Genomic DNA, 24,170 nt, shown 5'->3' with positions numbered 1-24,170 from the left:
GCAATTGGGAAGCAGAGGGAGCGGCCTTATAGCAGTCTTATAGGAAAAGCGAGCGAATGCATGCAGCATATAGATATCCGCATGCCGCAATTAAAATCGCATTAACAAGATATTTATCTGGTAAACGAGAAAGATAAATGTGTGTTCTATATTTATAATTTTTTTTGTCTTGTTTTCTGTATATTCTAGCCCTCTGCACGTTCTTCTTTCAAAACATGTTACCTATCTAGTTTATTACAGAAAAAAATACATTCCCACTTTCAACCGTAACTTTGCGGCTAATAACATATTTAACTTTTTGAATTGAAGTCAATTCACTCTTTTCTTTTTTATTGACATTTAATTGAATTGCTTTTGATGTTTTGAAAGAAAGACTAGTCAACATTCAAGTTGTTGTTAATGACAAACGTTTATTGCACGTCTTAACACATTGTTTGAAAATTGTAAAAAAAAGGGTATCTAGAAACCCAATCAGAAATATTTTTTTTCTTATACGTAATTTAAGAGTTTTTTTTTCAATCGATATAATATAATACTAAAAAAATATTGCACATTTGCGACGATTCCCCCATTAGAGATGAGTTGTATTCAGGGTTGTTAAAATATCAATTGAAAAAAATGCATTTTAAATTAAAAAAAAAATATTTTTTTCAACTAAAAACTTCAATTAAATCTGTCTTTTACAAAAATTTTTGTGCGTAATTTTGCCAAAAACTCGAGAAAGTCTTAACCGATTTGGCTGATTTTTGTTTTGTTTTCTTCATTTTAATGCTGTTTTCATATTCATATTCAGAAAAATAAAAAAAAGGGAAATTTAAGAACAGAAAAGAAAAATTAAATCGAAATTTTCGTTTTGTTCGAATTTTTATCAAATGGGAGCTTGAGGCATCATTTGATACCTTCTATTTTCAATATTTATGGTAAAAATAATTCAATATTCAATATTTATTATTTATGGTAAAAAGTAATTCACTATGATGGTAGTTTTACTATACAAAAATAACTGCTTACACAAATAGCTGTATCCAAACTGTAGCCATATTCATTAGTTCATATTGAAATTCTTTATTTATTGAAATTGCTCATGGATTATGAAAAGTTAAATAAATTTGCATAGTTTTTTCTTATTATTTTGTTGCATATACAGGGTGTCTAAAAAATAATGGATTAAACGAAATGGGCTGATAGGCTAACTTAAGATCTTTCAGAATTTGGTAACTTGTTCATCCCAAATACTTACAGTTCTTGTGAAATTTCGAAAAATCCCTACTTTGCAACAGTATTTTGCTTCCTTTGCCCATAATAGATTTTTATTTTTTACAATTCTTTCACTAAAACATTGCCTAACAATAAGAAACAATTAATTAATAAAAAGATGTTTTATTTCACCATTTTTCTGCAAATTAATTAACAGTTCCGAGTTTCATAAAAACTCAATTTCTTACTTTTATTTCAGAGCAACAAGACGACAGAAATTTGTATTGTGTGACTCTGGTTTATTATTTTTAAAACTTGTCCCACTATTGCAGTTTTCAAAAAAGTATAAAAGTTGCCAAAGTTGAAAGTAGATAAAAAAATATTACAGTGTGAACTCAACAAAACAGGGTTTTTCGGAGCAAAAAACCCTTGTATTCATCATAACTTTTTTCTTATAATTTAAGCCGAATAAAGTGCTTTGGCAAAAATGTAGAACTTTAAATTATCTACATTTTATACCTTGACAGTTTTTTTGTACAATGCACTGTTCTTGCACTATAGCTCATAAGACTCGAGTTAGGCTCACAGGGTATGAAAATTGTATTTTTGCTCCCAACACTACAAAAGCAAATCTTAGGAGGGGAAAGGGTGATTATCTATTGTTTTGGATTTACCATGAACCCAAAAAGTGCAAATTAAACCCAAGCACAAAAAATATTTTTATTTTTGTGGACCTGTGTTATAAATAAAAATTTGTATTGCAACTGAAAAATATTTGCATAAAAAAAATTTTTGTTGATAAAAAAAATTTTTTGCATTAAAAAAATGTTATTGCAACTGAAAAATATTTGCGTTAAAAATAAAATTGCAAATAAAATAATTTTGCATAAAAAAAAAATTGCAAATAAAAATGCAAAATGTGTGCATTAAATATTGTTTTTTTAATATTCGTCGAATTTCTCACTATTTCGGCTTTTAGGTTCAATATTATAGTTGAAATAGTTAATGTATGCTCAAACAACCAAAATTGTAAGAAATTCGACGAATATTAGTGGAAAATATTTAATGCACACATTTTTTCAATAAATACAACTTTTTATTTATAAATAAATTAATATTTTTTTTTTCAGTTGCAATAAAATTGTTTTCTTAATGCAAGTTTTTGTAAATTGCAATAAATATTTTTTTTTAATTTGTAATGGAAAACAAATGCATTAAATAAAATGAATTTTGACAACCCTGGTTATATTGTTAATTTTTTTTTTTAATTAGTGTTAGTTTTTGCAAAAGTTAAAAAAACTGTTCTAAAAATTGATATTTAAATGCAATTCGAGGTCAAATGTTAAATATATGCAGATATGTTTTTTAAATTTTATTTCAATTTTTTTGAACTTCATTACATATACATATGCACTTTGCTTTATGTATAGAGAAAAAGAGTTAAGATAACAACTTATCTTACTACCTTTTATCTCGCTGAAAAGAAAGTGACAGTATGAAGATGGCAACTAAATTCATTCAAAATGTGATATAAATAGAACAGCAAAAAAAATTTAAATTATCCTCAAATAGTATTTGGAAATGATGTCAGTTCATTAACGAAAAATTGGTGAAATACTTCGTAAAAAGTAAAAATTAACAAAATCGGTTAAGACAACTTCAACATAATTCTGGGATCGGGGAGACGATATATCATGCATTAATTTTGATGTACAAATTAAGGGATCGGGTCAAAATTCTGGCTTTAAAATTCTGCTTTTCAAAATTCTGCTTTTTTAACGAAAATTCTGTTTTTCAAAATTCTTCATTTTTTCTATTCTGCTTTTCAAAATTCTGCTTTTTAAAATTCTGCTTTTCAAAATTCTGCCAGTACTATACTTAAGCAAAAAAATTCTGCCAATTCGGTTTTTTTTTTAGAGCATATGCGCTGACTAAAGAAAAATACACCTCATTAATGTAATTCAACATTGGTACTTTCCTAAATTTTTTTGTTTAAGTGTCGCATACTGGGGCCTACTATATGGGAGGGATGCCCAAAAGTCCATTTCTTAAATTATAACTTTTACGTTTTTTTTTTTTGTTCTATTTCATGAGTATATGTTCTTCCCTATCTATTTCCAAGCTTTATATCATGAATTAAGCACAGCAGCTAAAAAAGTGAAGCATCAAAGTGCAAAGTTTGATACCATTGATTTCATCCAGTTTTAGTGGTTAATCATGGATATAATTTTTTTCTTCGTATTAAGTGAAAATAAAAATAACTCAAAATTATCAGCTATGGGCCAAGGTAAGTAGAGTACACTGAAGTGTTTTTTACAACTATACCTTTAAAAATATCAGAGATATTTGAGGATAAAGTCGGAGGTCTTTTTTCGAGAAATTATCGATTTTCATGGAAATGCGCAGGAGGCTTTTACTTTTGAGTTGATACAAAATATTCCTTTTCTTATTCAAATTTTTGAATATTCATCTTTATTTGATAAATTAAAAATTTTTGAATTTTTTTCGGAAATGTTTAGTATTAAAAAGCTTTTCTTAATATTTTCAAATTTATTCATTTATAAAACAAAAATTAATTTGCATTCAAAGAATGACAAATTACTAAGGTAAGTAATCAAATAAGCAGATCATTTTTCAAGATGATTTTACAGAATTCTGCAAAAAATTAAAAAAGGGTTTGGAAAATGTTAAAAAGCGCGCAGAATTTCGAAAAACAGAATTTTGAAAAGCAGAATTTTGTAAAGCAGAATTTTGACAAAAGAATTTTGACAAAAGAATTTTGACCGCCGCAGAATTTTGACCCCAACCCACAAATTAATTATGACTTCGAAACAGATAGTTGTTTGAAAAAAAAAAGGTGTAAAAAATATATTCTTATTTCAAGTAACAAATTAGACAAATTACGGGTCACTGTGGCGTATGCGTAATATTTTTTCTATAGGAGCCTTTTACTTTCTAAATAAAACACAAACGTAAGAGTGACCCATAAGTTGTTTAATTTGATGATGATAATCAGTACATTTAGGGCCAATTTTTCAATAGTCAGTTAAACAGTCAGTTAGTACTTATTTCCCGGATAGAGAAAAAATCAATGTTTCAACAGTCAGATATTGCTTATTCCTAGAAATAAAACTATGTATCTGCTTTTTTCAGAGACGAATAAAATTATTCTAAGGAATAATAGTGTGTCAAACAGTTTTGAAAAACACTATAGAAAACAAAAACAATTTTGAATAAAAATGACGTTTAATTTTAATTATTTTTGATTTTGACACTATTTTTAAGTTATTCTGTAGAATAGATTGAAAAATTCAATGTTGTTATCTGATTGTTCATGAGCCTAATATCTTTATTCGTCAGATAGTTAACTGACTGTTTATTAGAACATTAAAAAATCGGGTCTTAATTTTGTATGATTACGTACTAAAAAAAAATCCTAAGCTACGAGTATTTTAAAAGGCTAAAGAAAAAAAATCGGTAAGCTAAATCCAATTTTATTAAAAAAAAAAAAATATACCCAAACAAAATTAACGCCATAAATGTTCAAGTGTGAGAGCAAAAAGAATCGCTACTCATAAATAAGTTTCAATTTCATTTCTTATAAACATTTCTATGTAACTCAACTAAACAAATAAATTTATCTTAAAATACACCTAATTAATTTCAACTTATTATCCAAATCATTGTTCTTTCTTTTCCGAGCTTACACACCTTCCATCAAATCTCCTCGAAAAAACATTTGCAACCATAACGAGGTATAAAACTGTTCATTCGATACGCCATTATACTTAAATACACCTCAAATACCCGCATCTAATGTTTCTATAAAATTTTTGAACTAAAAGATAAATTGAGCGAATCAAATGAACCTCCACTAATACAACTACAGATATCAATAAAATTACAACTTTAATACAACATCATGACAATTTAACTGTCATCTAGACCGTCAAAACACTACAGAGCTTGAAAAGTACCCTCTGATGTCAAATTCATGCAAGAAGGTACACATAATGTATATAAAATAACACGTTTTGGGATAGGATACGCATGACAAAGTTTGAAGTCAGGCTTGTTTTTCCATGGTTGCCACTCGAAAAAATTGTTTTTTCTTCAACTTTTCAGAAATTTTAAATTATTTAATGACTCCAATAAAACAAAAATGATCAGAACATTGATTGATGTTGTCAGTTCAAAGCCAGTTTCTTTAAAAGTACTGTTTTCAAGCCAAACTTTCCGAAAAAAAAACTATCAAAGAATAAATTGTATCAATATTATAAAAGTGGCAACCATGGATTATGCCAAGCCTCTGCTTGATAATATGTGTGCCCCCTTCTTTTATATCAGCAAGATAAAAAATTCAGTTGTTAAAGCTCTACAGAGTGGAACATGAGCTCAAATTAAAAAGAAATTACGACTAAATTATCGTTAATTTATTAGGACTAATTTTCTTGATAATTTATGACGTTCTAATGTGTGTCTCGCCTTTATCACAAATTTTATGTATGCTTGCAGTTGTTGTCTCGTATATCTGCATGCAAATATCTGAAACTGATGCCAGAGGGTCAAATTGGTGCCTGTTTGATGCCGGTTTTTGATGGCATCTTGATGGATCCAATCCAATCCAACAAAGCAGCAAGTCAGCCAAGCCAACCGGTTGAATAAGAAATTACGGAAAAATTGAATGCGTTCGAGTTCGACACTCTGACTCCGCTATAATGTAGAGACTTTGAGGCTTAATAAAAGAGTTAATTCCCGTGTGGAATAGATATCTGTCTTCGCGTTTAAAAGAATTTAATTGAAATTCAATAGCTACCGTTAGGAAAAGTTGCAATGATGGTTTGGTTTGAGGTTACAAAGTTACGATATAAGAGTGTTTTTCTTTTAACACTAGGCATAGATTGCCAATAAATTCTTGATTTATATCTCGATAGGATGAAGCCACTGACATTTATATTGATATTGACATCGTTGGAGATGTTGAATTGGGGTATTTGACACGCAATTATCATAATAAGACACAAATCTTTCAATTTGACATTTCTTCAAGCTCAGTTTAAAGTTTGAGAAGAAAAACAGAACTGAATTCTAAAAATGCATTTGATACCTGCCTTTGACATTAAGCCGCACATTTTTGTGTTGATTTCAAAAGGCAACAGCGACTCACACTGTTTCGTATGAGCTGATAACAAAAATACCTCATTACGAAACAATAAACAAATGCCATGATCCACAACGGGCGGCACAACCATTCAAGGTGCCTTTATATGCCTTTTGCATCTCATCACCAAAAGCCAACCAACCAGCGAGAACAACAACTTAAATCAAAGATAAGACACTCTGAAGAGGAGCGAAAACAAAACGCTCCAACCGCCAGCTATTTGCACACTTTAACCATTGTAATATGGATGGGGTTTCCCACAGAGTGTTCATCTTTTAAGAGGAATACCGCATCGCTTTGGTGCGGCATGCAACTTTGGCACTACCGCGAATCATCTTTAACGTTGCTCTTTAGACACCACAGCATCAGCCGCATCGTGGTGCTTCACTGATGCATATATGCAATCGTTGGTATGCATCGCAAAAAGGCTTTTATTGTTGCTGAGCCATTGTTGTTATTGGAAATTATGCGAAAAAAGTATAAAGGCTTCTGTTGTTGGATTTGTTGACATGCAGCATCGTTTTATCTTAACTTTAACAAAACAATGAGTACAAAAAAAAAGAGTTCAGTAGCTCGAAATTTAAATCAACAAAATAAATTTAAGTACAATATTTTGTTGCAAACATTTAGAACAGTTTTCCATTTATTATTTTAATTCGCAATTTTAAATTAGCAATAAATTATGTTTTTTTTTGCAAATCTATTATTTGAATCACATCCAATGTGTTTATTGAATTATATTAGCAGACATTTTATTGAAATTCCTCTTTTTCCCACATAAAATGTGCTAAAAAACGCCAGTACCGTAGCATGGAAAAAAAAAACTGCTGTTCAATTTTCGAGAATATAGCAGTTATTAAACCAGAATAGAAAATTAGTAGTAAAAACAGTTAACTTCGTTGTTTCTGTAAATCATATTCCTGTAGTGAAACCGAAACCAATGTTTACTTTATGTAGTTTTATAAGGATAAGGTATTTGCATTAAGTTCACCTTTTTTAAATATTTACCCTAAACTCATTCTTTTGCAAAAAAAAAATGTCACCCTTTGCAAATGAAATACACTATGCTTTACTGATAAACTAAATTTTGATTCCTTATCTCATTTCTCTAATACAAGAAAAAGTACAAGGGCAATTATTATGTACCTAACCTATTAATATACCCGTCTGCAGAGATATTGTTTTGGTGACCAAAAAAATTTCCCAAAACATGCACTAAAAGTGTCTAAAACGTTATTTCACTGTGCTTGTAAACATAATGATTTTAAAGATATATAAACTTGTGAGCAATTCAGCTTGAATAAATTAAAACAACATCAATTTAGTTCAATTGGTTTTCGTATTCTTAACCCAAATTATCAGTTTTTACACCATACATGCTTAGTTTTGGACAAAATCAATTCGAAAACTTAATTCAATACGAAAATCAATTAAATAAAATGCACGACTGGGGTCGCACGTACTTGATCTTGCAGTTTAAAACACTTTTATGTTAATTTACTTGTAGATTTTAAGAGCTGCCTCTGTATAAATTTAAAGAAATTTTATTGATGTTGGGGAAGAGCCGACATTTAGGGCAAAATTTTGAAAAAACTGTATGGGAGGTACACTTTCAAATATTACGTCTGCAAAGTTTAATCAAAATCGTTAGAGCCGTTTTTGAGTTATTTGGTTTGAATTGAAAAATTTGTATGGGAGGTACACTTTCTAAGCGAGATATAAAAAAACAAAAAAAACCAACTTTCAGAATTCCATAAAAATCATCTGTACCTACCAAATTTGAAGAAAATCCGTCCACCCATTTAGGATGTGGAAATGTGTACAAATGGACGTACAGACGACAGACGCACGGACGGAATTGCGAGACCCACTTTTTTGGAATTCTCCATTATGGTAATGTTGGTTTTGATTCAAACCTCAAATTTTTTTTTCGACACGAAACCAATACTTGCCCTATAGATACGGTGATCATCCGTCCCGGTTTACCCGGGACTGTCCCGTATTTCTACAGCTTGTCCCGGGTTTTTATTTAAGAAACCCGGGACGTATAAGTGTCCCGTATTTTGTAATTTGTCCCGTGATTGTCCCGTATTTGAACATTCTCTGGTTTTTGTATTCAATATTTTAAATACTTTGTACGGGAAACAAGAAAATAGTGGTTGGAAATTAAAATTGTTCTAGTAGGTACGCTGCTGAAGCAAAACGAAAATTTTTCTAAGTCTCCAAAGTGAAAAAAAAAAACAATTAAAAACTCTCCATATATTCTAGCACAGGTAAGATTTTTGTTGCCTAAGCTGCGTACTGTGCAACGAAAAGCGTTTTCTGGTTTTGTATGAAAGTTTTCGTTTTGCCTCTAGACTAGGCTTTAGTTTTTTTTAAATGTTCGTCAATTATTTAGTTCCAGCTTTGTTTGTCAGGTTGGTACACCAGGAAAAATGTTTTCGAATAAAAAACAACATGTGGAAGAGTAAAGAACCCAGAAAAGTTTCAAAACTTTTAAGGACATGTTAAAAGTTGTGTTAAGGTTCATACAATTTCAAAACCATTTAAATAAAAATGTTAAAAAACAGCTCTCCTCATTTAAAAAAATTTAAATTTTTTTTTTGAAAAATCAATATTTTCAAAACGATCCAACGAATTTTGTATCCGTCCCGGGTTTGGCTTCCAGAAATATGGTCACCGTACCTATAGAGCAAATAAAAATTATTTTTTTCTGCGATACAAATATTACTAGCTGTTTTGTAAGGGTTTTTAAAGAAAAAAGTTACGCATACACCAGAGTGTCATTTGATTTTGTACTTTAATTTACAGCATTTTTGAAATATTTTAATGCAGGAAGATTCCTGTGTTATACCTATATGTTAAATTATTCAAAAATAATGTCAGCTTCAAAATAAGTGAATCACCAAATATCGACTCCTCGTCTGATTTGCGTCAAGTTGACTTGAACGATTTTAAAGATTTTCCTTTTTTTTATTAAAATATTTTTTTTTTATAAAATTGAACGTTGTTTATACCAATAATGTAATTAAAAATGGGAGAAGATTATGATTGCTAAAAAACAATGTGGTACCTTATTTTTTATTTAAAATTAAATCCAACAAAAGAAGTGGTTTAATTAAATATAAACTCTGTATGGTTTTTGTGGGTGTGTATTGAAGCATTAAAGACTTATTAAGCGATTTTGCAGATATTTTTAATGGAGCATTTATTTTTTATAAACCACCAAAAGCTCTTTTAATTTTGGTTTTTCAAATTCAAATTTGCATTAACCGATTGACTTTTGGTGTGCATAAATTTGTTTCGAATACACCACGGGGACCGAAAATCGCTTAATTTTTTTTTATACAATTTTTGAATTTTCTACAACCAACTTTCGTCATCGATATAAAAGAAGTCAAAATTAATTTAAATTTCAAAATTAATGGCCAAATATAGTCCCTAACATTTTAATTATAGCTGACCGATTAAAAGAATGACACTATAAAAGTGTACCTGTATGAAAAAAAATTCTGAAATGGAGCGTCAATATTCAGGTTTGAAACTTTTTTCATACCATTACCGTACCACTATTGCATACTTTTCCGATCTGGTCATTCAAAATAAGAGCTACCCAAATTCAATTTTAAAATTTTCTTGCAACCTATATTCCAAAATGCGTTTCGCCCAGGTACATGAGTTGAGCTCATCATCCCCTAAAATATTCAAATTCACAGTGTATTTACATATATGCTGTAATTTTAATAAGTGTTTTTAAACATCGGCCAAAATGTTGCGTCTTAGAAAGGTTACAACATCATCTAACTGATGAGCCCTACTGTTGTACTTTGGTGAAACGCATATTGGACTACAACAGGTCACAAAAAACTTTTTAAATTTAATTAAAATTCAATTTAAAAAGTTTTTTTCAATTTAAAAAGTTTTTTCATAAATTCCACAAAACGCGCGTAAACAAAAATTAAGAACTTATTTTCATTATTTTAATTTTCTGTTTTCTCTATTGTTACCTTAATTCCTCTAAATAAATATATCTCCCGTAAAATAAATCATCTTCAGAATTGTTAAGGAATAGAATTTCTACTAAAATCTTGATTTTCATTCTGAATTCTTGTTTTCTAATTATAAGTTTAGGCAATACCTGCATATGGTACATAACAACAGTATACTTTTAAACTATACCAACCGTTTTTCTAACTACACCATGGGAAACAAGTTGATTAAGAGGCTGACCTATTGCGACTCATACAAAAAACCTCTATAGTAGATCATCTTCACTCGCTAAAAAATTTTACCATTGTCCGTTGGCAGACATCAATCATTTGGTCATGGACACAGAAGAGACACTGTGTATAGAGTGCGACACAAAACTAGCAATTCGCATCAACCTTCGTATATGATCTGCAATTGTGTAGCGAACATCGTTATGCAATCCCACAAAACATTGCAACTTTTTATTCTGACCTAATTCTGCTAATCGTTCTTTTTGATACTGTGCAATCTTTAAGACCACAATCAATTATTATAAAGAAAAATATTTGTTTGTTGTTGGTACGGTTTCAATGCTATTTTAAGCTTGTTTGCATCCGATATTTTAAGTTTATTTTTTTATTTTTATTTACAGATTTCCTGTTGCAGCCATTTCGAAAACCGAAAAGAATCCGAACAGCATTCTCGCCGACACAATTACTTAAATTGGAGCATGCTTTTGAGGGCAATCATTATGTGGTTGGAGCCGAAAGGAAGCAATTGGCACAAGGACTCAGTTTAACAGAGACACAGGTGAGTTTTGATTACTGTTGAATGCTTGATCGTTTGATGGGTTAATCGATTTAAGTCAAATGTTTTCGTTTTCTTGAGGCGACACTAAACGTTTGATGCCAGTACACATTCTTCAACATACAATGTAAACTCAATTTCAGTGATAGTTTTTTTTTTTGGAAACCACAAGGCAGCTGTAGAAATCCATGTTAGCAAAGGTGCACACGTAATGACACTGTGACAGAAATAAGAGTTGACAGAAATTGAAGGTGACAGAAACGCAAACCCTCGGGGTAACTTTCCCTAAACTATTTTTTTAAATGACCAACCTTTGTCGGTGGTCTATATTGTTAAAAGTCGGAAGTCATTGTCATTAAATAATGATTTCAATGGTTTCTTATTGATTAAGTTCTTAGATATCTATCTGCCCAGCACAAATACTTGGCAACTTTGTTTTAATGCTGAAAAAAAAAAACAAAATTTGGGTGACAAATTAGTGTTTTGGTAAATTTTATAGGGTTGCCGAGAGGTTTTTACTGGCAACTGACATTTTTTAAAATTTTAACTAAAATTTGAGGTTATACTTTTTGATGGAAAGAAAGTATTGTTTCGGTTTTGCAGCATTTAAGTAGTTTTCCGAGTTCTTGTTAATTTTTTTAAAAACTTCAGAGAACTTAGAACAATTTTGCTTTCCGCCGAACAAAATCAAAAACAGTAGATTTTGAAAGTTCATATTTTATCTAATTTTTGCCGTATTCAATTTTTGTGACAAAAAAAAGGCGAGATAATATCTTTTCTCCTTTAAATGCTCAATAGATATCTATAAATGCTCAAATCAATAAAAATGAACTATTTAGCAGAAACATAAAAAATGTCGTTTTTTTCTCTGTTTGTTCGAATAGTTTTTATTAAATATTTTACAATATTTTAATTTAAAAAAATTTTTAAATCAATATTGATAGGAAATTTAATTATCTAAAAAAAGTTAATTTATAAAAATTTCCAAATTCGGCATGCTTTTCAAGTTATAGACAAAAACTCGAAAAGTATCAAAAAGAATCAAAATTTTGTATCGCTACACAAATAGTCACATTTTTATAACCTATGCATGGATTTTGATAAAAAGTAGCTTCTTATATTTGCATAAAGTTTTTTTTTTCTTTCAGTAAGAACTTTTTTTTGTCAAAAATCAAAAACCACCTAAATATGGAAAGCAAAGTATGCTTGGAAAAACCAACGACAAAAAAGCTTGAAAAATCATATCTCGAAAACCTATCAAAAATCATTTTTTGATAAGATTTTCTGTGATTAAGTCACAAAAAGCAAATTTTACAGGGGACGATTTTTAAGTTTCAAATTGGTTTAAGACGACAATTTTCTGCTCGTTTGCAATTCAAGTTATGTTTTTTTATAAAGTTTGTTCTGTTCTCTTAAATAAAATATACAAGTTTACCTCATATTTTTTTAAACTAAAAACCCAAAATTGGACATAGAACAATTCCTATACAAGTACGTTTTTTCTTTATAAAAATAAAAAGTAGACTTAGAACAAAATATGATGGGACTTAGAAAAATCAAGAATACTCGAGCTCATTTTCAAAAGGCTACTTCCCTGTTTTTATTTATCTATGTCCCATTAAATTATATTATCTGCGGAATGAAATTTTGTTGACAAAAACGGTTTTCAAATTCGGAAAGAGCACCCTCAAATTAGTAAAACTGCATCATTAACTCATTTTCGGTAAAAAGTAGATTAAGAACTATTTTGCTTCACGCCGCCGACGATATGTACATCGATTAACAAACTAAAATTAAGGCTTGAAAACGGCCAACAAACAAAGAAGTTAGGTAGGAATAGAAACCTGCCCCCAATTCCGCAAGAGTGAGTTTTTCTGTGTAAGTTTTCCTCTGGTTTGTTCTTAAGACAATTTACAAGTTTTTTCGTGTACACAGAGGAATTCACTCTTGCGGAATTGGGCCCCTAAATAGAGAAAGTATAGTTCTATAGTTCTCAAAAGAAAGCTAAAACCGGCGGCACCAAAAAGAAAGGGCCACCTCAGGGAGCGGCGCAATCGCGCACTTTAAGTGAGATCGTCAGGGACGATTTTCAAGTGGCGATTGTAGATGAGCTCTCCACTGACAACAAAGGTCTGATGTCAGTGTGGAACTCCATCGAGGCCAAACTCTCTGAGATGGTCTTCCTCTACACCCTATCGGCAAATGAGGGTCCCTACCCTAGTTTCGACTCTGGTGAGATGCTCAGGGGATACAGGGTAATTAAGTGCGAGGATGGGTTTTCTAGGGATTTCCTTAGTAAAAGTGTTGATGAGATCAGCACTAAATGGGATGGTTTGAAGCTCAAGCTTATCCCAGCTAAGGAGATTCCTAAACAACCACTGGCTCGCATTTGGCTGCCCCTCATGAGTATCAAGCCAAGTGGAACGGAGCTGATCCGCAGTCTTCAGAGGTTAAACCCGCTGATTCCGATGCATGACTGGGCAGTCATTAAGACTGAAGAGCCGCAAAAGAACAGCGCGTCTTACCTTCTGAGGATCTGCGAGGTTAGTCGTGGGGCTCTCGAAAAAGCCGACTTTAAACTCCGCTTTGGCATTAGGAATGCCAAAATAAAGATTCTGCAAAGTCAGGAAGCGGACCCTAACCTAGTTGAGGATATCGTCGAGGATGACGATACCCCCAAAGAGGCAGGGTTCTCCGGCGAGAGGCTGGCAACTGACGATGCAGAATCCGATATAAATTAAAAACATGCTGCACGTCGTTCAGGTTAATCTGAAGCACTCTAAATGTGCTTCAGATAACCTGAGAGTTTTTCTAAGGGAGGAAAACTTTGATGTGGGCATCATACAAGAGCCCTGGATTAATGGCCTCCGAGTGAGAGGTCTCCAAGACAGCCAATATGACCTTTTTTACAAGCCCGTCAGTTCGAGCCAAGGTAAGCCAAGAACATGTATTTTAGCTAAAAAACACTTAAAAGCTTTTTTGTGTCCCAATCTTAGCACCTCTGATTTGACCGTTGTCAAATTAGAGGGTTCAAATACTGATGGACTACTTTTGGCATCTGCGTACATGGCACATGACCAGCAGTCACCGCCGGAGGAAGTACGTAGGCTGACAACTCAAGCCAGTACAATGAAGACAAGCCTACTCATCGGGTGTGACGCAAATGCACGTCATACTCTTTGGGGTAGTTCTGAGATCAATGAACGAGGTGAGTCTTTATTTGATTATATCATTGAAAATAACCTAACTCTTTGCAATAGAGGTACTACTCCAACATTCACGTTTCCTAGTTCAAGGAACTATGAAGGATGGGAGGATGTACTAGACATCACTATTACAAATAGCAACTTCAATTTGCAGGTTGAAAATTGGAGAGTATCCCCTTTAAAATCCTTTTCAGACCATAGTTGGATTCTGTTCCAACTTAAGTTTGAAACCAAAATCCCACCCCCTTATAGAAATCCCAAAAGAACTGACTGGAAGAATTTCGGTCAAGTTTTTAGTGCAAAGTTACGCAATATACCCAATATAAATACAGATTCGGTGGATGAGCTCGAATCAAAGGTAATGACCTTTGAACGAGCAATGATCACTGCCTTTAAAGTCTCTTGTCCGGTGAGACATAGTAGCAAAATATTTCCCCCTTGGTGGAACGAAGACCTGTCTAATCTGAGGAAAATGACTAGAACAATCTTCAACATCTGCCATAAACACAAATTCTATGAACCCTATAAAGATTGCTTAAGAGTCTACAAGCGTAGCATAGCATCAGCCAAAAAGGAAAGCTGGGAGGAATACTGTCACTCCATAGAAGATATTAAGGATTCTGCCAGGCTTAGCAAGGTTTTATCGAGGGAACACTCAAATCCCTCGTTTCTTAAAAAGTCTGACGGATCCTGGACAATATCTCCAGCTGAATCCTTAGAATTATTAATGACTACTCATTTTCCGGGGTGCGTTGATAGCACCTCTGAAGTGAACATAAATCCCACTTTGCTATCAGTTACGACTGAGCAAGTAAACCTCCTGATAACAAAAGAAAATATAGCTTGGGCTATTAACACTTTCTCTCCGTACAAATCCCCAGGCCCTGATGGTATTCTGCCCATTATGCTGCAAAATCAGCAAGAGATAGCAGTTCCATGGCTTGAAAAAATCTTTAAAGGCTGCCTTCTTCTTAATCATGTGCCCAAGTCTTGGAGACAAGTTAGCGTGGTTTTCATACCCAAAGTGGGCAAAAGAGGACATGAATCCGCGAAGGATTTCCGGCCAATAAGTTTAACATCTTTCTTACTTAAATCCTTAGAACGAATCTTAGAAACTCATATTAGAGACATTTTTAAAAGATGTCCTCTAGCCAGTTCGCAGCACGCTTATATGAGGGGCAAATCTACGGAAACAGCCCTCCATGAAGTCGTTCGAACAATTGAGAACTCGTTACACTTTAAAGAATATACCCTAGCTACCTTCTTGGATGTAGAGGGAGCTTTTAACAATGTCCTAACCGAATCTATTCTCGAAGCCCTAGTGACTTTTGAAGTAGAAGACTATATCAGAAGTTGGATTATTTCAATGCTAAAAGAGAGAAGAATTCAAGCAAGCTTAGGAAATTCTAACTGTTTTAAATGCGTTAATAGGGGTACGCCTCAGGGTGGCGTTCTTTCCCCACTGTTATGGCTCCTTGTCATGAACAATATCCTCGTGAAGCTTGAGAGAAGTGGAGTGAAGGCAGTGGCATATGCGGATGATCTGGTTGTACTTGTATCAGGAAAGTTTTTACCTGTGATCAGTGAAATGACTGACACGGCTTTGAGAAAAGTTAGCAACTGGGCTACAAGCTGTGGCCTAGGAGTTAATCAAAGTAAAACGGAACTGATGCTTTTTACAACTAAAACCAAAATCCCTGTCTTCCCTCTACCTCAGCTCAACGGCCAAATCTTATCACTTTCTTCTAGCGCCAAATATTTAGGTGTAATTTTGGACACTAAACTGAGCTGGAAGCTTAATATAGAAGAGCGGGTTAGAAAAGCGAGCATTGCTTTCTATGCCTGCAGTAAAACCTTTGGGAAAAAATGGGGTCTTAAATCAAAAATGATTCTATGGACTTACACAGCGGTTGTACGACCCATTCTTACCTACGGCGCCATTGTTTGGTGGCCTGCACTCAGTAAAGCTTATAACATCAACAAACTTAAGAAAATCCAGAGAACAGCAAGCGTAGGGACGACTGGAGCCCTCCGGTCGTGCCCCACGGAGGCTCTAAACGTTCTCTTGCACCTCTTACCCATAGACCTTCATATCAAATACCAGGTCTCTTGTAGCGTTTTAAGGCTAAAAGAAACAGGTAGTTGGAAGGCAAAATCTTTTGGTCACAGTGACACAACAAATTTAATACCATCGGATATGCTTCTGACACCCACGGACTACTGCACCCCTATTTTGAATACTGTAATGAATTGCAAGGTCAGCTTCCCGTCGAGATCAGACTGGGAAGAGGGCATTGTGACGAGAGGCTTCGACACCTGCATTTCATAGTTCTTTTATTGTATAATTATACTCAGTAAGATACAAAATCTTATAAATTAGAGCAAATTTCAGTATCTAAATACTATTTTTACAAAATTTGTGCTTTGAGTTATAAGTGGAAAAATGTACATTATGTATTAAATAATTAATATTAAGATTATTTAAGTGTTATCAAAAGAAAAAAAAAGCTAATAATAAAAAATAATAAAAACATTCAAAAACTAGCGTCTTCCTCATCACCATCATAATCATCATCATCATCTTCTTCATCATCAACATCACAAAACAAGCACAGAGCTAGGAGAAGAGTTCTCTTAGCGTTTTTCCAAACATGGTCGGGCTGCTTATAATTTTAACAGAGCGAGGGAGGGAGTTCCATAAACGAATAGAATGCACATAAAACTGCCGTTCAGATACAAGGAATGTGTAACGTACTGGGATTATGTCGCATGATCTTTCAGAACGCGTAAAATTTATTTTATTATATAAGTATTCAGGCTGATGCGACTGTATGATATTGTGAAGCATGGTTAAGGTTCTTAACTTGAATAGATTATCAAGTGACATGCCATAGATAGACTTGGAAAAACTTGAGATGTGGTCGTATCTCCTAAGACCATAAACATAACGCGTAATACTGTTGAATGCAACGTTGAGTTTTCGCTTGTGTTCGGAGTCACAATTACTAAACACCTCGCAACAAAAAAGCAAAAGGGGTACTAATAAGGTTTTGGCCAATATTAGGCGTGTTTTTAAAGGCATTATGTGATGAGACGCCCAGAGTAATCGCAGACCTCCATAGACCTTACCTAGTGTTTGATTTATATGGGTGTTCCAACTTAGCGTTTTATTAAATGTAAGCCCAAGATTTTTTACAGAATCAACGAACTCGATAGCACAGTTGTTCAAATATATCTGAGGAAAATATGAAGTATCAATTATGGATCTAGAGATGACTAAGCATTTAGTTTTTTTCGGATTTAAGCAAAGATCGTTTTTGCGGGACCACATAACGATAGCATTCAAATCCTCATTGATTTCATGCACACCATTCTCAAGCATACCTAGTTGAAAACTGTTGTATAATTGAACGTCATCAGCATACATGTGTACAGAAGAGTTTAACGGGCATGAAGGAAGATCATTAATATACATAGAAAACAGCAAAGGGCCCAAAATAGAACCCTGAGGGACACCTCTCTGCAAGGGGAGAAAACTTGACAAAACATTGTTGGCAAATACTGCCTGCGATCGACCGGTTAAGTAGGAGAGAATAAGCTTGACTGATGGAAACGAGAAATGGAATTGATCTTTAAGTTTTTCGCAAAGTATGAAACGGTTGACGGTATCAAATGCCTTTGAAAAATCAAGGAGCGTTAATATAGTCACTTTATCTTTATCTAATTGATTTCTGATATTTTCAACGACGTCAATTAAAGCTGTAGTACAGCTGTGCTTAGGGCGAAAGCCTGATTGATTTATACACATCAATTTGTTGTTCCAAAGAAAAGTTCTTATTTGTTGATTTATAATTTTCTCCAGAACTTTAGAAAGAAAAGGTAATATTGCTATAGGTCTATATTCACCTGCCTCATGATTTTTTGGAATTGGTATTATCTTCGCTTGTTTCCAAACGGAGGGGAAAGTACTCGTCATTAAAATGTTATTAAATATGTAAGTTATGTATTTAACTACAAACGGAAGAATGGCTTTCAGAAAAACCGGATGGATGCCGTCGGTTCCAACGGAGTTAGACTTGATATCTAGAAGACTTTTCACAACATCACAATCGTCAACTGGTGAGAAGCAAAAGCTAGTTGAAGATAAACGGGTATTTGTCCAATCCATCAACTCACAAGTTCTCGTTTCGAAACCGGAAGAATTTAAGGTAACAAACTTTTTATTAAGCTCGTTACAGTCAATAGAATTATCTTTGTTCATTATTTGTTTGCCCACCCCTATTTCTCGCAAATTCTTCCACAGCTTTTGTTTGGCTAAAGAAGGATCAAATTTTGGAGCAAAGAATTGTTGCTTAGCATCCCGAATAAGACTTATTACCCTATTTCTTAACAATTTGTATTCGTTATGTAATGCTTCAAGTCTAAAAATCTTCCATCGCTTGTATGCAAAATCACGTTCTCTTATCTGACCCCTAATATAGTTGTTAAACCAGGGCTGGTTCTTTTTACTTAATTGCTTTGTGACAAGTGGAACATGTAGGTTAAAAAGACTTTCAAAATTATTTTGAAAAAATAACACCTGGTCATCAACAGAGGGCATATTATATATATGGTACCACTCAATATGACTCAAATCATTTTCTAGCTGCTGCCTGTTGACATTTTTAAAATCTCTGTAGCAGTAAGTAGAAGAAAGAGCTATAGGTGAACATTCAAATGTTAAATAAATTAAATCATGATTCGAAAAGCATGGTGCAGAGAGCTGGTCGTAAAGAAGAACTTTTTCAATATGACTTACAAAAAACATATCAAGTAAAGTACTACCGTGCCTGGTGAAGTGTGTAGGAGTAGCTACATTTACAGGAAATAGATTCAGTGAACCCATTCTATCCACAAGTTCTGAGTTCCTTAGCACATCATGGTTGAAATCTCCCGCAACAATTATGAAAGGAGACACAAAGGTTAACTCGTCCAATATTGAAAATAACGACGTTAGTTCAATATTCCGATTTGGGCGGTATACCGACCCTACTAAAAGTTTATTGTTATTACATTTAATTTCAATGAATAAGTATTCGATTTCACTACCTGGTGATGACTTACGAATTATTTTGCTGTTTATATCTACGCGTGTGAAGATTGCGACACCCCCACCTCTACGTCCACTTCTATCACAACGAAACACGTTAAACCCATTCAAGTTACAAAAACTATCATCAGAGAGCCAAGTTTCACAAACACATACAATATCGATATTTGAGTTTTCAAACAAGTAACGAAATTCATCTATCTTAGGAGTTAAACTTTGGGCATTTATATGACATATTTTCAAACCAGCACACTGTTTACCTAATACTCGTATCATTGAGCGCGTAGAATATTCATCCCCGCATTTTCACTGATGGCTCAAAAATGGACTGTGGGGTCGGTTCGGGTGTCTACTATGAATCCCTCAATATCTCAAAATCCTTTCGACTACCAAACTTTGCAAGTGTATTCCAAGCGGAATTGCTGGCAATTAAAGAAGCTTGCAAATTACTTAGAGTATATCCAAATCAAAACCAAAATATAGCTATACTAACAGATAGTCAGGCAGCTATAAAAGCAATTGCTTCGGTCACGACATCCTCCAAATTGGTTCAGCAGTGCAGAGAGGAACTCTCATTGCTGAGTGAAAGCCTCACAATCACTCTCATCTGGATCCCAGGTCACAGTGGTTTTGAAGGCAATGAAAAGGCGGATGAACTGGCCAGGCAAGGATCAGCCCTTCATGAGTCACTAGCAGAAATAGTCAACATTCCCATAGGAGTCATGAAGGGCGATATCTTCTTAAAATACCTAACAAAAGCTAACAATAGGTGGCACAACTTGACTAGCTGCGTCATATCCAGAAAAATCTGGCCCACCTATAATAAATCCAAAACATATGACCTAATCTCTAGACCCAGAAAAGATATTAGCAGAATCGTTGCGGTGTGTACAGGACATTGGCCGATAGGGGAACATGCAGCAAAGTTGGGTATACCGCACAATACCTACTGTCGCAGCTGCTTGGACCAGCAAGAAAAAGAAACGGTCTACCATTTCCTATGTCAATGTCCCGCCCTTGCTAGGAATAGAGCACTCTCTCTGGGGAGCGAATTCTTTAATGTCATAGATAACATCTCAGAATCAAAGATCAAAGACTTGATCTCGTTCCTAAATGCAACAAAGTGGATTTAGGACTGCCTAACACTTGTTTTTCCCTTTTTTAAAAACCAATTAAAAAATGTATTTCAAATAAATCCAATTATCACTCACAGGTTTCATAAGTTTTGGTATCAAAACGGCGCATCCTGCGCTAATTGGGTCAATCAAACATGGTTTGCCTTGACCGCCATCTCTACCTACCTACCTATAGTTCTATTTTGTTAACCTAGGTTGTAACTTTTGATGGAAAATCACTATATCACAAGACCATTATTCAATGTTCATACTAATTAAACGTTCTAAGGTTTTTCAAATTTCAGGCTATTTTGTAAAAGAAATTCTTCGTTTCGGATTTCATCCGTAAAGTTTTTCATAGTACCATACCTACTTTTATGTATAACACAATTTTTCATTATGTACGTCAAGCTCTCTATATTTTTATAAACAATTAAAAACAATCAACTCGCCAAAGATTATCTTTTAAATATAATATAGGTATGGCAAAAACCTTTCAATTTTATGTATTCAGTAAAAAAAAAAAAAAAAATAGTGCGTATACGCCACAGTGACCGAAAATTGTTTAACAAATGTTTTTTTATCGCTTAGGTACGAACCATTAAAATTTTGTTTCCCATTAGGAAGTGACAAAACCTCCAAAAATACCACAGTAATGAAAAATTGCATACATATTAGGGTAATTCATACATATTTTGAATATTTTGGAATTTGGTTGGAAATAAGTTTTAAAAAATATTCCCCAAGTTTCAAGTCCCAAACTTATTTACAGCACTGGTTATCGACTTGAAGCTTGAAGTACCTTCCTGTTAAAATCTTTGAAATTTGTTTGAACATAACCTTAATTTGTAATAACCAAATTAGTTACATTTTTTTTTTGTATAACTAATGTTTTAATGTTGAGAGCTTATCTTATTGCAATACCAGTTCAAAATTTGCAATACTTAAAGTTCTAAATAACTGTTTCTTATCGAATATTCCAATCTTGGGTGTGTACTATTTCCTCTGTTTATATTTAGATAAGTACATACATAAGATGTTACCCTGCAAAAGGTGATAGATTTTAAATTTTTGAAAGTATAATTCTTTCTTTTCAAAAATTAAAAGTAAGTAAATATACCGCCGGCAAATCTCAAGTATTTTCTCTCACACTTCATACAGAGTTCTTACCAGAACCCTTTTCTTTTTGTTGATCCCGTCAAAATTCAAAATAAAACCCAAATTGATTGCATGTCTAACAGTAGTTAACATTAAACCATTTATCACCCCATTTTAGCTCAATTATTTGACCTCCATCGAAAAAGACATATCATACCTCCGTTACGTATTGTATACACCATATTCCCCTTGTTTTAAAGTAGCAACATATATTTCTAATCCATCCATGGAAGCACTCAAAAGCAGTTTAAGGGTGCTACTTCAAGTGTTATAGATCCATAGCAAAATATCTTGAAGAATGCGGGCAAACATAACCACCCTTTAAATATACTCGTTAAGTTTATTTATTGATCTTTTATTTGCTGGAAAATTTCAGCAATTTTCCACCCTTTTCTCAGCACAGAAGGGCGTTAAGCATTCACCATTGCGAAGGGGTTGAAAATTCTTCCAAGTCAGTCAGTGGCAACGGTGGCAATGGAAATTCCTTGTGGGCGGACTAATTGAATGATTGTGTGAAAGTAAGCACTTAAGCACGTTTTGCAAGCATTTCTACCTAAAAAAAAAAAAACACCCTTTTTTCTATCCTCACTTGAGTAGCACTTAATTAAAGTCTTCATTTGGTATTTTTATTGTTTTTTTCGTTTCAGGTGAAAGTGTGGTTTCAAAATCGTCGAACTAAACACAAACGAATGCAGCAAGAGGGTGAAGGCAAGGGTGAGAATGATGGCGATCAAAAGGGTTCACACAACGACAATACCCAAAGTAGTTTTGAAGAAGAAGATGCCGAAGAGGCTGATGAGGATGAAGATGAAGTTATCGATATGGATGATTGTTCGAGTGATGTCGAAGCAGATGATAAAGACTTTCACCAACAGCAGCAACAATTTGCTCAACAATTCCAACAACATCAGCAACAACAACAATTTCTGCAACATTCGTATTTGCTGCATCAACATCAGCAGCAACAACAACAACAGCAACAGCAGCAGCAAATGCAACTGCAGGGCCAGCAATAGAGGGAGGAGTGTGAATTGGAAAGGGGCCAAGGTTTCACGCGTGTGTCGTTCGATTTTAGTTGTAAATGTTTTGTGTTCCTTTTGTTTATAAACAAAAACAAGAAAAAAAAAAAAGAATTAAGTAAATTTAAGAAAATTAACTGTATGCATGTGTTTTAGTTAGGTTTTATCATAAATTAAATGCCAAAATAAGTCAATTGCGTTTCATAAAAAGGATAACTAAGTTTTGTGAATCAATTCTGAACACACGTATGGAATAATTTTGTATCTTAGCACAAGAGGAAATCATTGGAATATCAGTTCTTGTCCATAAACAACAGAATTTTGTTCATGGAATTTGAAATAATAATGATGCTCCCATCGAAATGGAAACATTATCTTACACATACTCATATTTGGATTCATTTAGGGTCTGCTTAATATCTTAGAAAACAGAAGCAATATTGCATTTTGAAGGTGAGACTACATCCACATCTTCTCAGACTTATAAGAAATCGTCTAAAAAAATTAGATTTCTAGAATCGCTTTTGTGGTGATTTTTGTTTATTTTTATCAAATAAGTCTGAAAAGATGTGGATATGATTGCTGAAAGTAAACTAAAACTGACGATATACATATAATTTTTTTTTGACTTAAAATATACGTCTCGAAAATTTAAGATGAATTGCTTCTAGCAAGTCGTCTGTCGTCGCTGTTTTTCAATGCTGAGTTAACTCAGTTTAAGTCAATTCTGCAAATTAATTAAGCTCTAACTAAACTAATGAATGCATACGGACGTTAAAACTAAGAGAGTAGACTAAAGAAAATGCTTGAGTAACCAACGGCGTATACAAGGGGGGGGGGGGGTGTCACGGGCTATTTTACCATTTTTTGGGGATGCGATCATATTTTTGTAGCGAATGCTATGCTGGATTAGGATTATTTTCATTAGTTCGATAATATAACAAATTGACAGACACTAAGTTGAGTTCTGCTTGAGTTTTGTGCAGATTTAAAATCAGAACCAGAATAAAAAAAAATTGAATTGGGTATGTAAAAAAAAAATCATCATTAGATCAACTTTCCCTATAAAAATAAACGGATTAATCCTCAAGAACTCATCGATTTTCATACATTACTCAATCTTCAATCGCGTTTTAAGACAAACTTTAATTTTAGTCCAATGAATAGAGACATTTTACTATGAAGCAAATGGAAAAAATAGGGACAGGCTGAAATCTTGCAGAACTGAAGTTTTTTGAGGTTTGTTCAATTTTTGGCAAAAATCTCAGTTTTTACTATAACTACATAATTGAATCATCTGAGAATATTCGGAAAGCATTGATATTTCATAAATAAGTACATTTTTACAAAACAATTTTTGGCCGCCATTTTGAAAAATGCCTTTTTGTGATTTTCTCGGCTTCCGTTTGTTGTAGAAAAGATTGTTTTGTCTTGTTTTGTAGAAAAACT

The 24,170-nt window shown here is 33.3% G+C and overlaps 1 protein-coding gene across 1 annotated transcript in view; it reads left to right on the top strand.

The window, feature by feature from the left end:
- LOC129917164 (homeotic protein empty spiracles) overlaps positions 1–22,860 on the top strand; it is a 36,811-nt gene extending 13,951 nt beyond the window's left edge. The window contains exons 2-3 of the mRNA XM_055997549.1: positions 10,980–11,137; positions 22,350–22,860. Coding sequence (XP_055853524.1) covers positions 10,980–11,137; positions 22,350–22,718 — 527 coding nt within the window. The 3' untranslated portion in view covers positions 22,719–22,860. The remainder of the gene's footprint in view (positions 1–10,979; positions 11,138–22,349) is intronic.
- Positions 22,861–24,170: the final 1,310 nt, after the last annotated feature.

Source organism: Episyrphus balteatus, chromosome 3, assembly GCF_945859705.1.
Source record: "Episyrphus balteatus chromosome 3, idEpiBalt1.1, whole genome shotgun sequence".
NCBI lineage: Eukaryota > Metazoa > Arthropoda > Insecta > Diptera > Syrphidae > Episyrphus > Episyrphus balteatus.
The sequence above is the reverse complement of the archived record's forward strand: the minus strand, read 5'-3'. Positions and strand labels throughout refer to the sequence as shown.